This window comes from Lepidochelys olivacea, assembly GCF_965140295.1.
Source record: "Lepidochelys olivacea isolate rLepOli2 genome assembly, chromosome: 3".
In the NCBI taxonomy this organism is placed as follows: Eukaryota; Metazoa; Chordata; order Testudines; family Cheloniidae; genus Lepidochelys; species Lepidochelys olivacea.
Window position 1 is genome coordinate 148,870,367 of NC_140413.1, and position 16,433 is coordinate 148,886,799.

General features: G+C 48.0%; 1 protein-coding gene across 1 annotated transcript in view; it reads right to left on the reverse strand.

Annotated features, from left to right (window-relative positions):
• Positions 1 to 196: 196 nt before the first annotated feature.
• The window catches only part of MRPS18A (mitochondrial ribosomal protein S18A), a 30,488-nt gene continuing 14,251 nt past the window's right edge, over positions 197 to 16,433 (reverse strand). The window contains exons 4-6 of the mRNA XM_084623756.1: positions 14,513 to 14,636; positions 11,830 to 11,896; positions 197 to 935 (exon numbers count right to left, since the gene is read on the reverse strand). Coding sequence (XP_084479882.1) covers positions 791 to 935; positions 11,830 to 11,896; positions 14,513 to 14,636 — 336 coding nt within the window. The 3' untranslated portion in view covers positions 197 to 790. The remainder of the gene's footprint in view (positions 936 to 11,829; positions 11,897 to 14,512; positions 14,637 to 16,433) is intronic.

Here is a 16,433-nt window from a genome sequence, read left to right on the forward strand (position 1 = left end):
TCAGGCCCATACCTAACATTTTGGAAGTAGGATTGCTCACTAAGGTGAAAGCCAGCTGTGTGTATGAACGGTACAGGAACAGAGCTACAGGACAGACAATGATGTATAAGCTCCAACCACACACTGTTCCAGGCAGCAGCTGCAACCTTGACAAGAGTGGCTCTCAGCAAGTTTACACGGAAGGAGAAGAAAGACCAAGGATGTCAATGTGTTTTGTATTTGTCAGGAACAGGAGTTACAGTGAGCCAGTAAATAATGCTAACAGGCACACAGTGAGACACAGTCATCATGCCAAATGCCTGCCTGCCACTGGCATGTGTTTTCTGCCTCAGACTAAAGTCATTACACACTACACAAATATTCCACTTCAGCACTGATTAACACAATTTCCATCACTCCTGATGTGGTAGTAGGGAGAAGAGAACTTTTCTTCAGAGTCAAAGGTTGTAGGGCTTGGGCCAGTGACAAATCAGATCTGAGAGGTATTCTCCTTCTAAAGCTTCCTGCTGCAAAAACCCCCTTGGGTCGTCACGAACACATGATCCGATCCTTTCCTGCTTTTAAATGATAATCAAATGTCACCCCTTGTTCTAACTGCACAGGAAGGCAATGATGACGAATCCTGCATGCCCCCAAAGGAGCAGATGGTTGCTTGCTCGCTGGAGACCATGCAGAATGCTAAAAGGAGAGATGCTTGGAATCAGGGTGTCGCTGGGGCTGAGAAACTCAGAACAAGGGCAGAGTGGCCTGAAGAACTGTGATCCATTGGCTGTGCAAGTTCCGCTGTGCCTCAGTGATTTAAATAAACAGGCTTCTGCCCATAGTTGATGTTATCCATCAGCAAGGGGTGTCCAACACGGAAGGGGACTCTGCACCACTTAGGACCCCTCTTCCAGATGGGCTTAGCAGATTTGACTGACCAGCGGGTAAGATACCTGTAAAAACAGAAGCAGAAAAGCACCTCAAATTTGAGACTGATAACTGAGAAAAGGCTTTGGCTAAATCAGGGGTGGCCACTGCCACCTTTTTGTTACAGAGGCAAGGACTATGAACACCAGAGGACACAGTAAGCAAAACTCCCCACTGGATCAAGAAGGATCACTGAAAGGGAACACTGCATCCTGGGACTCATAGGCTGTACCTCTGTATGGAAGACAATGGCAACTGCCATGAGCTCCATTCTGTGTAGGTGCAGGCTCCTGGCAAGTTATCCATCTGACCCAGTTTGAGCATCCAGTTCCTTACTGTATCAAAAGCCAACTCTAAATTCACCCCCCACCCCCCCGGTGCCATCTTATTGGGAAGATACCAGCTCCACAGCCAGCCTGAATAAGGCAGGCCCAACTCAGTTGAAAGTCTCCAAAGATGTTAGTCTATTTTCATTAGGTAGGCAGCTATTTCTCCTGGGATTCTGACCAATTAATCACACACACACACATTAGTTGTGATGTGCTTGTATAACTGTGTTCCAACATGCTGGTGCAGGAAACCAGAACTTGCAATGCAAAAAGCGCTGGGAGTGGAATTACAACTGCAAATATATCACAAGAGCAACTCCTAGTGATTTAACGGACTACACTGGATTTTTACCATTGAACTTTACATCTGGCCTTGAACACAAGATGGAATTTCATGCCCAGTGTCAGCTAGCAGGGATCTAATTCCATGTCTGGGAAGCCTGGAGTTTTGTTGCCCTTCAAATCTTTTGCTACTGGTAGGGAGGGAATAGAAGTCCTTGAAGAAATAAGTTTTGTCAGGCAAGATCTGAAGCAAAACTCTGATGTAAACCACACTTGGACAAATTAAAATTTGTAACAGCCTGGTAAGCTTTTTGTCCAACAATGTTGTTTGCCATCTCTGCTGAGTAATCATGTGATCTTAGTATGATCCCCAATCTGTTCCCCCCACCCCAGCAAAACAAACAAACAAAAGGTTTTGTTACCTCTTATTTGCATCATGTGTGAATTTAAAGGTTAAGTGCTTTGGGCAGAGGCCATGTGCAATTTATATGTATAGCAAGGCATTTACTACATGCTTGGGAACTGTAAAATAAATCTCACAGTGCTGGGTGGTTATGGACTATACGAAAACAGTACACATTTTGCCAGCACTTTTCTTCCTCAAGGATCCCGAAGAACTTTACAAACAAATTGTGTCTAAAGATCTCTGCTACTGAAACAAAGTTGCCTCTCAGCTGCTTTACAGACAAATAAAGAGATTTAGGCTTTTCGTCCAGGAGCTTACAACTAGAGCAGACATGAACATGTCCAGAGGAGACTACAGGAAGGGGGTGAGAATGGGAGGCGAGTTGCACATCACAGAATCAACTCACTTGTTCTCATCTGCATACATTGTATCAGTCCCTTTCTATGGTTAATCTTAGGCCTGGTCTACACTGGGGGGGGGAGGGGGAAATCGACCTAAGATACACAACTTCAGCTAGGAGAATAGCGTAGCTGAAGTCGACGTATCTTAGGTCGAATTACCTCGTGTCCTCATGGCGCAGGGTTGACTGCCGCTGCTAACCCGTCAACTCCGCTTCCGCTTCTCACCGCAGTGAAGTACAGGAGTCGACGGCAGAGCGATCGGGGATCGATTTATTGATCCCTGATAGATCGATCACTACCCGCTAATCCGGCGGGTAGTGTAGACGTACCCTTATACTGGTGCATTAATGGAGTCTTTAGGACAGGAAGTGAAGGAGACTCCCATATTCAACTGAAAATGCAGGCAGGATTTAGAGAGACCAAAAGCAATGACCAATTTGGAATTTGGCCAGAAACTGGGGTTAATGCTATATCTTTTGGGAGAAGTTCTATGGGATCTTTAATGAGCACAAGGGGACAGGGTCCTTATTTTTACATTTCATCTGAACTGCAGCCATGCACCTACAGTGAGCTCCGATGGAGAGGAACTTAACTACAGGGAAAGAGGAGGAAAATCCAAAATTGTTTCAATGCATCACAATGTGCCAAGTGCAGTTTTGGTCACATGACCATCCACTTACGGGAAAGAGCTCCCGTGATAACAAATGATCTCACTAGAAGAGGGAAGCACAGTGAATGTTGGAGATATACATCAATGCTGTGTGCACGTTTAGACAGCCAGTGGCTTTAAGAAATCCCTGGTCTGTTTCCATGTGGGCGCTGGAAGCGCTCACCCCAAATCGGCATAGGAAAAAGGATTTAGTAATGGCCTGTTTTTAGAGCTTTTGTTATTTCTCCTTTGAGCAGGTCTAATCCAACCCTCTGCTCCAGCCCTTTGGCTTCCTTTGGGGACAGCAGGCTGGGGCTTTTCATTTTTAGTTGAAACAGACATTTGGACGCTCTCCCTTCCTGGAGCATAGTTTGCTTTTACTGTTTCTAATGCTTGCTTTGTCCAAAACTCAATTTTGACCTATTTTGCTTGCTGCCTTTTACTTTGATGATCCTGCAATGGCAAAAAGCAAGCATCGCCCTGAGGCCCAAGACCTGCCACTCTGCTGCAAAGCACCTTTCCTACTCTCTGCCTAACCCCTTCTTCCCACTGTTTGATGCTAGAATGCACTCACTTTCTATCTGGAAGGAACACAGAGAGGAAGGCCATGGAACCTGTCCAGCACCTGGAGTTTTCAGGCTAATTCTGGTTTCCAAGCACACTGCTTCGTTTGATAATTTGTGCATCCCATTCCTCTCAAGTTTCCTTATCTCCCATTACCATTGTATCCAAGCACTAGGGTCCATTGTAGAGGGGTCTTTGCTTTCTCCTACACTTCACACAGTCGCATTTTCTTAAGCATATCGGTGCTGCCAGGGCAGAGCTTAGAGCCTGATGTGCCTTGGAGTATGGATGGACAAAGCATTCTGCATTCTAAGAGTATTCACAAACTTTTAGCCACACGGGTGCCAAAGGGGGCCATGGCTACCAGTCCTGGGGAACGAGGTTTGGGAGAGGTGCATGCGGCTAGCCCCGCGTCACAATCACCACTATGTAACAACGTATGGTGGGAGTGAGCAGCATGCAAAGCTATTTTCAACCCTGCTGGGTAGTGGCAAGAATGAGAAGTATAAAAACAGCTGCAGTTGGTCACCTGTGGTCTTTGGAGTACCCTGGGCCATCCCAAATTTCTATGGCACGTTGAAGTCAGGTTCCAGGGTTCACTTTGTGAGAGGGAAGAGCCTACAAGTTACATTATCCAGACACTGCTGCTAACACTAAGGAGTGTGCTAGGGTGAGGGAAATGACTTGCACATGGGGCAGCTGTGGACCTGCGTGCAGGAGCCATCCTGGTGCAGCTCAAGGCTGAACTTCTGAACCCTGACTGAACTTTTTTCAATCTGGCTCTTGTCTGGATTAAGAGCAGAGGGCTTGAGCCTATGCAGGAAACCCTCTATCAAAGTGCTGGCAGGGTTGCCTCCTCCTTGCCACGCCCCCTTCCCAGGATGCCTCTTAGCTTCCACTCACCTGAGGCTGCTCTGGTTCTTTGTTTTTGAATTAATAGGAAACAGGGCTACAGGCTTTCAATGCAGGTGAGAAGCCACATGCCACATAAGTTAAGTGCGGATAACAGCTCCCAGCAAGTGGAAAGGTGTGTCAGCAGGAGACACTAATCCCAGCGAAAACTTCCTTCTAGGAGTTTAGCAGCCAGTTGCTACTAAGTAATCTCCTTCTTACCTAACCCAGTGTAACTTCTCCTTTCTCCAAGGGACAAAGAAGGGCTAAGACTAGGGAAGAATAAACTGGGAGCTATCTGCACCCAATACTCTGACTCCAAGCCTTATAATGCCTCCTTCTGGCAGGAAGGTGGAAATGGAGTAGTTGTGAGCTCTCCAAATCCAGCGCTTCTACCCCATAATTCCACAGCATCTCCCACTGGCAGAGAGCAGGCCCTGAGAAGCTACGACCTACATTCACAACTATAATCCCTGTAATAGTTTATGGAAGGAATGATTTCATGGAGTTTTGCTTTAACCAATATTTTGGTCCTGACCAAATGAGCATCCCGTGCAGCATCCACATAAAAGTGACTCCAGACTCTGCCTCTGGGATGGCCACTGAGCTCAGAACAGCGATCTCCCACACTTGGCCTCTAACAACTTAGATACTAGAAAGGAAGCTGCCAAATTAGTGCGGTTTCTGATCTTGAAAGCAAGGAGGGCGGTTTGATCTGCAGCTGCTCATGACAGCTTCCCAGATTGTTCTGGTGTGTGTGGCCTGCACACACGGCTCTGGAATTTTTGAATGCAGACTGAAGTTGCACATCGTACTGGAAAAGCCTCACAAAATCCCACTCTCTCAAGCTGGCCGTTGAAAAGATTGTGTTGCTGTGGCATGTAACTGCTCAGCACATACTCGGTGAAAGCATAAGAGAGGCATAACTAGGTGTAATGTGATGAAATTAAGAAAAGAAAAATGCAGGCTGAAGATCAGGGAACAATCCCTGACAGTGAGGGATCATCTCCGTAGCCTGTGGAATCATCTCAAGGAGGCGGCAGAAGCCCTAAACTGGGCAAAACACTAGAAAGTGCCCTGTAGGGAACAATTCTGCATTGCCAAGAGGTGGAATCGAAGGCTTTTCTACATCCAGTTTCTACAAACATGATACCATGGGCAGAGGCATCTCTCCAATGTGCGTTGAGAAGGGGCACAACAGCTAACACACCCTGTTACACGCTGGCCACCAAAACGTGGATACCCAACAACAGTATTGCTACAATAGGCCCTCAGCTGGTAAAACAGCTAACAGATGGCACTAACAAGCTACTACTGTCAAGAACAGTAGCAAACAGGAAGCAAAGGGGATATGAGAAATACAGTGAGAGGTCTCTCACCTGGGCAGTATCCTGACAACAGGGAGGAGACCACATTCAGCCAAGAGTGCTGCTTAGACCCGGATCTCCTCTCTCCGGCTCAGCTGCTAACCACAAGCTATCACAGCCTCAGTAGGTGTATCACACTCTTGCACTAGACCTGCTTCTACTACTGTCACTTCTCAAATGCCTCCTTAGTGTTAAAGCACAGAGGGCTCTTCCAATCCTGAATGCAGACTCCTTCTTATGCAGGGTAGCGTGTGTAACCGAAAACAAACCAGGGGGTGCGGGTAAGGAAAGGTGTCCCTAGCGTCTGTTTGTCAGAGAGTGGAGATGGATGGCAGGAAAGAGATCACTTGATCATTACCGGTTAGGTTCACTCCCCCTGGGGCACCGGGCATTGGCCAAGGTCGGCAGACAGGATACTGGGCTGGATGGACCTTTGGTCTGACCCAGTATGGCCATTCTTATGTTCTTACCATTTCCCAATGATCCAATCCTCAGTGCTTGCCCTGCCACACACAAAATGAGGGCAGCAAGAATGGGAACAGTTAGGGCCAACCACATTACTGGGAGCACCTTGAGTGGGAAACGGGGATGCTGCAAGTGACCTGATGGAAAAAAGAGCTCAGATCAGGGAGGGACTCTTATCACACTTCAGGGAAGGGACCAGTGAGGAGAGGTTCACGCATCAGGTAACACGATGGGACCCCTTCACAGTCAAGAGGAAACAGGGCTTTTGTTTCCCTGAAGAACAACTGATATGAGAGACACGGCACCATGTATGTGCAGGGAGCATACTTGTGAAACATTTTATGGAGGGACAAAGGGGACAAGGCAGACCGGGGTCGCTGGGTGCTCAACACACAAGTTAGACTCACTGGGCCAAGAGGCCAGTGGTTGGGCAGCAACTCCCACTGCCCTACAACAGAGGTCATCTTGCTTGACTGCATTCCTTACAGTAAAAAGAAAAGGAGGACTTGTGGCACCTTAGAGACTAACCAATTTATTAGAGCATGAGCTTTCGTGAGCTACAGCTCACTTCCTCAGATGCATATCGTGGAAACTGCAGCAGGCTTTATATATACACAGAGAATATGAATGTTTCATATTCTCTGTGTATATATAAAGCCTGCTGCAGTTTCCACGATATGCATCTGAGGAAGTGAGCTGTAGCTCACGAAAGCTCATGCTCTAATAAATTGGTTAGTCTCTAAGGTGCCACAAGTCCTCCTTTTCTTTTTGCGAATACAGACTAACACGGCTGTTACTCTGAAACCATTCCTTACAGTGGCACTCGGCAAGCACAGTCAGAGCGATCACCCAGATAAGATCAGAAGGCAAACCCTGCGCTATGAAACAGGGTCACTTAAATTGACAGGACTAGTGGAATTTGGGCACAGCATGTTGGGAGACAGAACATCCTTTGTGAGATGACCTTAAGTGTAGCAGAGGAAAAGTTCAGGGGCTGCTGCTGTGCAGTCCCCAAAGTTAGTTTGTGAGAAGCCAGAGTCTGACAAGTACCCAATAAACTGTCCTTTGCTCGTTGCCTCAGGAACCCTACAACCCATCCCAAGAGCTGGTCTTCCACGCCATCTCAGCAGGTAAGGAAAGAAGGAGCTGCAGATGCCTCAGGAACAAAGACTGTCTGTTGGGATTGTTTGTGCAGCTGGCTTTTCATGGGAAAGTCCTTTAATGAACAGCCCTTTGAGAGGCTCCATGGAGCCACTTGGCCAGGGCCTCGATGTAGTAGCTCACTTCAGGGAAGGGAGGGAGAAACAAGGGAGTCTTACATTGGTTCCTCCAGCTGATGCTGCTCTGAGCAGCACTGATGGGACTCTGGAAGGAGCTATGCGTTAAACCTCCTCTGCTTCCCCCAAATGAAGCCATTTGCCTGATTCCTGCCAGTCACACACTGAAGCTCAAGTCCTTGGAAATAGGATTTAGAGCCTCAGTCCAACTTTTAGCAAAGATGTTGGGCTGTGACTCCTACTTGGGGAGCAGAAAGGTCCATGGGGATGGAATGAAACCATTGTTATGCTGATCAGCAAGGTTGCCTTGTTTTTGACTTAATGACCTGCCAGAGGTAGGTCTACTACGAATAGTGAATCTCTTCTGACCCTAGGGAAGGTGGATGGGAATCTAACACCAACCTTCTCATCTCAGGCAGCAGTCCTGAGCCTGTCAGTCCAGCAGCCAATGAGAGCACTTATTCAGTCTAAGCCTCAAGATGACCTACACTGGCTGTTTGAGAAGAGGTTCAAAGCACCAAACACCTTCACATCCAGCTCAAGATAACTTTTCCCCTCCTCACACATGAGCCCAGGTCATCTTCCCTGACACCCTCTTATGGAGCTCTCTGGTGGCCATGTCCAGAGCTAGATAGTCTCTTCCCAGCTCTTTTGTCTAGGGCAAAGAGCCAGACAGACAAGAGGTGGCTGAATGGGCTGCTTATCTTTCAGCACAGGGGAGCGAGGAGAGGAATTTCAGGAGCAGAGGGGGGTGAGCACATATACCTGCAGATAAGATGCTAATATAGACACACTGTCCCTCAGCTTAAGGCAAACTACTATCTGCCCCATAGAGAGGAAACTTCACTCCCCACAGAACCACAAAGCTCTGCATCCCTATCGTCCTGCCTCCTGTTCAGAAGATCCACAGAAGGAACTACCATATGCAAGTTCCTGAGACAGAAGTGTGTGTTTCAGGGGAAGGGGGATGAGGGGAAATGACCTGCAACAGGGCAACCATGTGGTGGGAAGGGGATGAGAATCAGGGAGAGCTTGACATAGCTAGGCATCTGAGCAAGCTGTTCTTCTCCAAAAGTCTGCAGCCCTGGTACCCCCCAGGAGTTAGGCATCGCATCACTCCTCACCTCCCTTCCTCTTGGCTTTATTTCCTCATGTCTTCCAGGTCCCATCCACCTGCCATCTTCCTTCAGCTAAAGGCCAGAAAGACTCTCTACAGAGCCCAGCAAGTGATCCCCCTCTAGCCAGAGGGGGAGGTCATTGCAGAGTAATGCAAGGTGCTCTGCCTTCCTGGCTGTCCCATGTAGTGCTAAGAGGCCAGCCATGCCCAGCTGAAAGCATTTCAATAGCACAGTCAATATGCTGCAGGAGTGACAGGCAGGGAGAATGTTGTTTTTAACACCATTCACACAGCAGTCGCACTGGGAGGGGTGGGCAGGGAGAGACAGCCAGCACTACAGGAAGAGCTGGTTGAGTTCAGTGGCTACATAGGCTGGTTTTAAGATTCCTGGAACTCGTTCACTTGTTTCCCTCTCCTTGGAAGAGGAACTGCAGGGCTTTAATAACTGGACAGAAAAGTTGCCTGGTGTCACTGCAGCTCCTGTTGGGGTCTCTTTAGAAACTTTTTGCAAGGACACCCCTCAGCAAATCCCCACGGATGTCTCCAAGGCTATAGCAGCAATGCCAAAGGAAACTACAGGATCTCATTCAAGTAGGGAGGCACCTGGAGAAGCCAGGAGGCTGTGCTAGTAAGGACCAGAGCACTCAACACAGCAGTCCCCACAGGGGAAGATGGGAGTGGGGGCTACTGCTCTTGGGGAACTGGTAAATACACCATTGAGCTGTGTGAGACAGTGTCTGCTGAGAGAGGCCAGACCCTTCTGCTCTGCCTCTCACTGCAGTGACCTCCTCCACCCAGTCTCAGGCCCCTCTCAAAGCACAACTGACCCCTCCCCAAGTTGGCAGTTTGAAATCCAATAGGCTCAAAGGCAGCAAAGTGACAAGTCAGATGACCTGAGGGGTCCTAATGTTACACCTTAAAGGCTTTGTGGGGAAACTGGTAAAAACTCCTCAACTCTCACTGCACTGAATGGAGGTGCGTGAGTTTGCTCAAAGGTCCCGGCCACCTAACTCACTATGGACAGGATCTTAGGTCCCCCATCGCCACAGGATCGGAGCACCACTTACATACTTGTGGATATTTAAGGAACTTCACAGATGTGGGGAAATCAAGGCAGAGAAATTAAATGAGTTGTCCAAAGTCATGCAGGGAGCCCGTGGTTGAGCCTGGGACTGAATCCTGGTCTCCCAAGTCCCAGTACAGCATCTTAACCACAAGCCCATCTTTTGACACTGCTGTGTACCATGAAGGGAAAGGGAGGTGGTGATTTGGGCAGGAGGAAGGAAGTGGTTAAAGTTTTTTGCCCTGTGCAGTGCTGGCTGCTGTTCCAGAGAGCAATGTGGGAGGCACAGGTGGGAGTAGGCATGGGGCCAAAGCTCTCACAGTGCTGCAGCAGCCGAGACATGGCAAGGCTCCAAAAATGCAGAGCTTTTTACCTCCAGCAGTTAGAGGAGACAATATCTAAGCAGCATTCCTGAAATGCCCTCATTGCAGTCCCCCAGCTGGCCTGCCTCCCTCAGCTTCATCCCCATCTTCCCCAATCACCAGGCTGATCTCTCAACCCCAATCCTGCCTCCTTCACAAACTGCCAGCTCCCTCTCAAATCCCAGCCTGCTGCGGCCCAGCTCTGTTCCCTGCCTTCTCTAACTCAATCACAGTCCCAGCTCTGATACCTTTCTCCTCCCACTGAGAGGAAACAAGGGTACTGCAGAGTGAAGCGATAGTGATCCAGTAGAGAACACTCAGATACCAAGTCCCAAGCTTGGTTCTCAGGGGTGCTGTGCTGCCAGATGTATATGGAGGTACCCAACTGAAGAGCCCACAGCATAATTAGCAGAAGTCAGGGTGCTAGCCCTGGAGCCTTGGTCCCTGCAGTGAGTTCTAGGATTCTCCATTTCCTGTCCTAACCAGCTGGGCAGAGTTGCTGTGTGTGATAAACAATCGCTGCACTCCACCCTAGATGTGCTGGATAAAGGGGTTTAAGATATGGAAATGTGAAGTATTATTTCAGAGCCCAATATCTGAGGAGCCTGGGGCCGTATCCTATAAAGTCTCCCACTGTGGAGACCCTGAATGCACACAATATGATCCCTGCTGACAGCACAGCGTGGGTATGTCTACACTGCAATTAGACACCTGCAGCTGGCCCGTGCCAGCTGACTCAGGCTCGTGGGGCTCAGCTGTTTAATTGCGGTACAGACATATGGGCTTGGGCTGCAGCTTGAGCTCTGGGACCCTCCCACCTCGCAGGGTCTTAGCGCCCGGGCTCCAGCCCAAGCCTGAATGTCTACACCACAATGAAACAGCCCCTTAGCCCGAGTCAGCTGTCATGCGCCAGCTGGGGATTTTTAACTACAGTATAGGCACACCCCCAGTGGCCTGCAAACCCCAAAGAGCTGCCCACCAAGTCTCAGCTATAAAGCCAGGCCCAAACCCCAGGAGTCTCAAGCCACCCTGAGATTTGGAGTCTAAGCTCTCCCAGCAACAGGCCCATGGCCTCTGGTAACCCCACAACTCTCTAATGAAGGTTCATAAACCGCTCTGACATCTCCATGGAAACAGAGTGTGAGGTCATAAACAGGGGATTAGCACCTCCCAACAGTGAGCGAGGCACAAGAGGTGACAGGGGGTTTTCAATTCTCCCATCAAAGGCCAGGGGGCTGGGCGGGGGGAGAAGAAGGAAGAGAAGAGAGCTTGTTACACAGGACGGGCAAGCTGAGGGTGAATGACAAACTACAGTCAAAAGGGGAAAACACGGAAAGGGCAAAGAGTGCAGCATGCCTGTAACAAGCTCCTTCTGCCTGCCCTCCTCCATCCACTGTTATTGCCCACCGTGGGCTTCTCTGCATCCTACCTAGCTCAGGGATTTGTACCAGCAGTCCTCACTGCAGTATCTTCCCTGTATTATTGCCAATTATGGGGAAGCCGATGGATTTGAGGGAAGGAGAACGTATCTTATGTGTCCAGCAGTTTCTAAACTCTGTGTGGATGGCTTGGATCAGGTATGGTTAATTGTGGAGTGCCTTGAAGCATTGGCAGGCCAGAGCACAGTGATAGAACCTCACTCGTTACAGGTCCTGAATCCAGGCTGACTTCACTGCCTTAGGCTTGTTTGGAGGCAGAAATGCCCTCCCACCTCCAGACCCCTTAAAGGCAAGAGAAGACTATTTACCTGTTGAGCTTGGGTTTCTTGGAAACATGCCCTTCAGGAAGCAGTGGCCTGTGGTTTGGCAGCAAACCTGAGATGGAAAAGGAAAGATGTGAGATTTTGCATTGTTCCCTTGCTAATAGCTACAGTTATACCACTCTGAGATCCCATTACAACTCATAAGATAAGCAGACCGTATTTGGATAGGAGATCTCTGGAGAGAGCCCAAGGGGCTAAAATCAAAGAGGTGTTCTTCCTGTTGAGTCACTATTGATCCAATGCCCTAACACAGGCAGGGGTGCAGTACGGCTGGAGGTGTTGTATTTGAGATGAAACATATAACTGAAGACTTGACCACTTGTGGTCACTAAAGAGCCCATGGTGCTGTTTATCAAACAAAGGGCACTGACATCTAGCCAAATTCCAGCACAAGGATTACAATCTGCCTCTTTGAATTCTCTCTGCATTTTAATTTGGATATAGCATGGGAAAGCAGGCATAATGGCTAGAGCAAGGAACCACGCAGGGGACCTGGGATCCATTCCTGACTGACACCTTGCTGTGTGACCTTGGGCAAGTCACTTTCCCATCTCTGTAAATTAATTTGAAATCCTCAGATGAGTGGGGCTATATGCCAAACATTACATTCACTTCCTGTCCTGAACACTTGTGTGTGCTGCTATGCACAAATTATTGCTTTGTTCCATCTCAAAGATCACTGAGACATGAAAGAATAGTTACTTACTGGATCCCACGGACTACATGTTCAGTTCCCTTGCAATTCAAAACCCACAGTAGCTGAGAACTCCTAAGAACAGGCTTGGAGGGGCAGTTGTGGGACCCACGCTGGCTACATCATCTCGAAGAACCACTATTACTGTAGGGTAAATAACCACTCTTTTTTTGAGAACGTGTCAATGTGGAGCCCACTGCAGGCAAGACGTATCTCCTATGGATGGTCGAAATAAAATATATATACTTATGGCATTTCATCAGTAGATTTCACAGTGCTTTACAAAAGGGTTTTTCCCCATTTTACAGAAGGGGGAACTGAAACAGAGAGAGGTGACACAACTTGCCCAAGGTCACCCAGTACGCCAGTGGGAATAGAACCCCAGCTTCCTGAATCCCAGTTCGTTACTGTATCCACTAGGCAACACTGCCTCCATAGAGTTCCAGCTGCAACAATAATTCTAGTGCTGCTCTCCTGAACTTGGCATCTGACCTAGCCGCTAAGTCCAAGGCACAGCGCTTGACAAAGGTCAAGTGGATTACTCTACATGAGATCTCTGACATTGACACATGTCTGAAGCAGGCAAAACAAGTAATTTAAGCTCTGGTGGAGTGAGCCTTGATATTCAGTGGGAAAGGTACAGCAGCCAGTGATGGCGGCAAGCGTTACCATCCGGAATCTGAGATAACATATGTATTTGTTCAGTCTCTTCAGGTCTAGGACAAGGATCAGCTGTCCCTTCCCTCTTTGTGATAAAGATGCACTGCAAGTAGAAGCCTCTACCCCTGTACTCCCATGGAACTTCTTCTATGGTGCCTAGATAAACCAACACCACTTCTTTCAGTAATAGGCTCTCATGAGATAGGTCCCTGAAGAGGGATGGGGAAGTGAGTGGGATAACCACGGACATGGTTCCCAGCACTCATTTGTCCAAGGTGATATCAGACCAAGACTAACAAAGTGGGGCAAGCTGGCTCCTGAAAGTAGTTGCCAGCACCTGATCGATTCTGATATGGCCCATGACATTCCCATCAAATTTGCTATTGGACTGAGGAGGAGGAGTGGATGCTGGAGGAGGTAGATGAAGGGCACCTTCACTGGTACTGTGAACATTTCTATTGTTGGAAGTCCGGTTGTCTGCTCTGGGAGTAAAGGTGAGCCCACTACCTTTGTTGGGGTTATCTGTAGGAATTCCTACTGGTGAATGGTGTGTAAATCCTCTGGAATCCCAGGGTGGCCTGATTCCTTTAGGGAGGTAGTGCCTAGTCCTCGAACTGAAGAGCTCCATTTCCTCAAATGGGAGATCTTGAATGGTATCCTACACTTATCTTGGTACCCTCCAGGATGATAGCCATGAGGTTAGTCTCCTGATCACAAACGTAGCCATCAACCTTGTGGCTATGTCCAAGGCCTGTGTGGCCACCACCTGCAGAGCTCTCCTGGCAACCATCTGGCCTTCTTGTATAATTTCCTTCAGCTCCTTCTTAGTGTCTTGAAGCAATTTGGGCAAAAATGGATCACTCTCTTCCAAGTCAGGAAATTGTTTTTGGCAAATTATGCCTGGTAGTTTGCCATATGTAGTTGCAGTGAAGCCAACAACAGGCTTTTTGCCTGAACAGATCCAATGTTTTGGGCTCTTTGTCGTCAGGAGTTCCTTTCACTGACTTGGATTTTTCTTATACTGCTGTGACTACTAATGACTCATAGTTTAGGTGGAAGGAAGAAGACTCAAAATTCTTTAGGGCCACTGGGTAGCGTTTCATCACCCTTTTGGAGGTTGGTAGAATGATGGCCAGGTTTTACCGAAGGGCTTTGGGCACTTGGTAGTAAGGGGTCCCAAAACAATAAGAGCTCACTGGCAGCTGTTATTCTGGTGGCTGCGGTGGTGCGGAGGGAGGAAGGTGTGTTCGCTCCCCAAAGTGGTTACTACTAAATAAAGGGGTCAGGAGCTTGCTCCCAGAGAGGACTCATTACCTGCTCGGTGAGCCATTTGTATGCACACTGCAACCTTCTTATGCTCCTCCAGACAAAGACCTGTGATCCTACGGGGCAGCATCCCTCCATCAGAACGGATGAACTGACTCAGCAATAAGACATCCTAAGGAAGCAAGGAAAGAAGGTAGAAAAATCAGTGCCAGAGCTGCACCAACAGCTACAATTCTTAGGTGCTGACACTGCCCCAGTGCAACGTATGAGAAGTTCAAAATTATTCCTTCGTGTATATTACCTGGCATTTTGTCAGCAATGAATTTCACCTGCCATTGTGTAGCCCAGAGGTTCTCAAACTGGGGGTTGGGACCCCTCAGGAGGTCGCAAAGTTATTACATGGGGGGGGGGGGGGTTGCGAACTGTCAGCCTCCACCCCAAACCCTGTGCCTCACCTCCAGCATTTATAATGGTGTTAAATATATAAAAATGTGTTTTTAATTTATAAGGGGGGGTCGCACTCAGAGGCTTGCTACGTGAAAGGTCACCAGTACAAAAGTTTGAGAACCACTAGTGTAGCCTATTGGCTTAGCTTTGTTAAGTCCTCTGAAGTTCACAGCCTTTTATAGACTAATTAATGTAAATCATTGTGTCATCTGCCATTTTTGCCATCTCACCATTTGCTGCCGTTTTCAGACTACGTACCTAATATAATCTGTCGAACATCTAGATATACAAAGATACAGTTTTACAAAACATGCAGGAAGATATAATTTTACACAATGTTTTTGACTGAGTGGAGAGCTGATTTTTAGCTCATCAGTATCTGCGTACACAGATGTCAGCACTCACACATTAGGCCACATCTAGGTTTTCCCCTATAAACTGAGTGCAGGATTGTCCTCTACTGTCTATTCCTCAATTCTTTATCCAATTTCCCAAGGTGAAGCTTCTGTCATGTCCCTTTGGGGTGCCCAAAGGGGGATTAGTCCAAAATCTAGTAGATTTTGTCAGCAATAAGCGCCTCATAAGAGAGCTGTACTGTTACCGGCTAAGTCCTAATAGAACAAACCTTCAGCCCTTTGGCTGCGTGCACATTAGGAGGGACTGTTAGAGCAACGTCAAGGAAAGGAAGTCTTGTTACCAGAGAGCACTGAGAGCAAGCAGGTTGTGTGTTCAGACAGAGTTCAGAGATCTTTGTAGACTTCACTGCTGTTGACCTTTCAGATTAAAAGCTACAGAAGTGCAAAGCATTATTTATAAAACACAATTTAAGTGGTGTATCTTCCGGATCTGGTAACACCACATAACTGCGATGACGGAACTTTAGACACAGCAGCGGCAGCTGCTGCACTGGGGTCCATTAGCTGTGCAAAGAGCACAGCCCAGCATTCAGATATGTTTTCCATTTCCACACGCAGCACAACAAATTCCAGCACACCGCTCAGACCAATGCAGACACACCCCTTTCACATGCTGATATCATGTTATCCCAAGAGTCCACTGGAAATGCTTGGCTTGTTTTTCCCAATCTGCTGGAAGTTTCCCACTGCCAGAGTCACCATGCTAGTTGGGAGTTTATTTCTCTGTTGCTGCTGTAAATATTTCCATATTTTGGATGGAAGGCACGTGTGCATGCGGCTCGCAGCCTGGAAAAGACCTGTCAGTAGGCATTCCCCATGCCCAGCCTGAGAGAAATCAGGGCTAGATGGACAAGCACAATACACACCCCCATACCTACTGGTGCAGGCAAACTAGACCTCTGCTATTGGCTGAGCCAATGCAAAAGCCAGGATATCCAGCTACCAAGGTTTATATCCCACACCCATCACTACGGTATTGGAGAGACTTGATTCTGAAATAAATGGACTGTAGCACTGTGTTCTGGGAGCTATTGCTCATGCTAGACCCTCTCACAAGCCCTGCTGACACCAACAGAAACTGAGTCTAGAGCTTTTTTCAGTCGCAC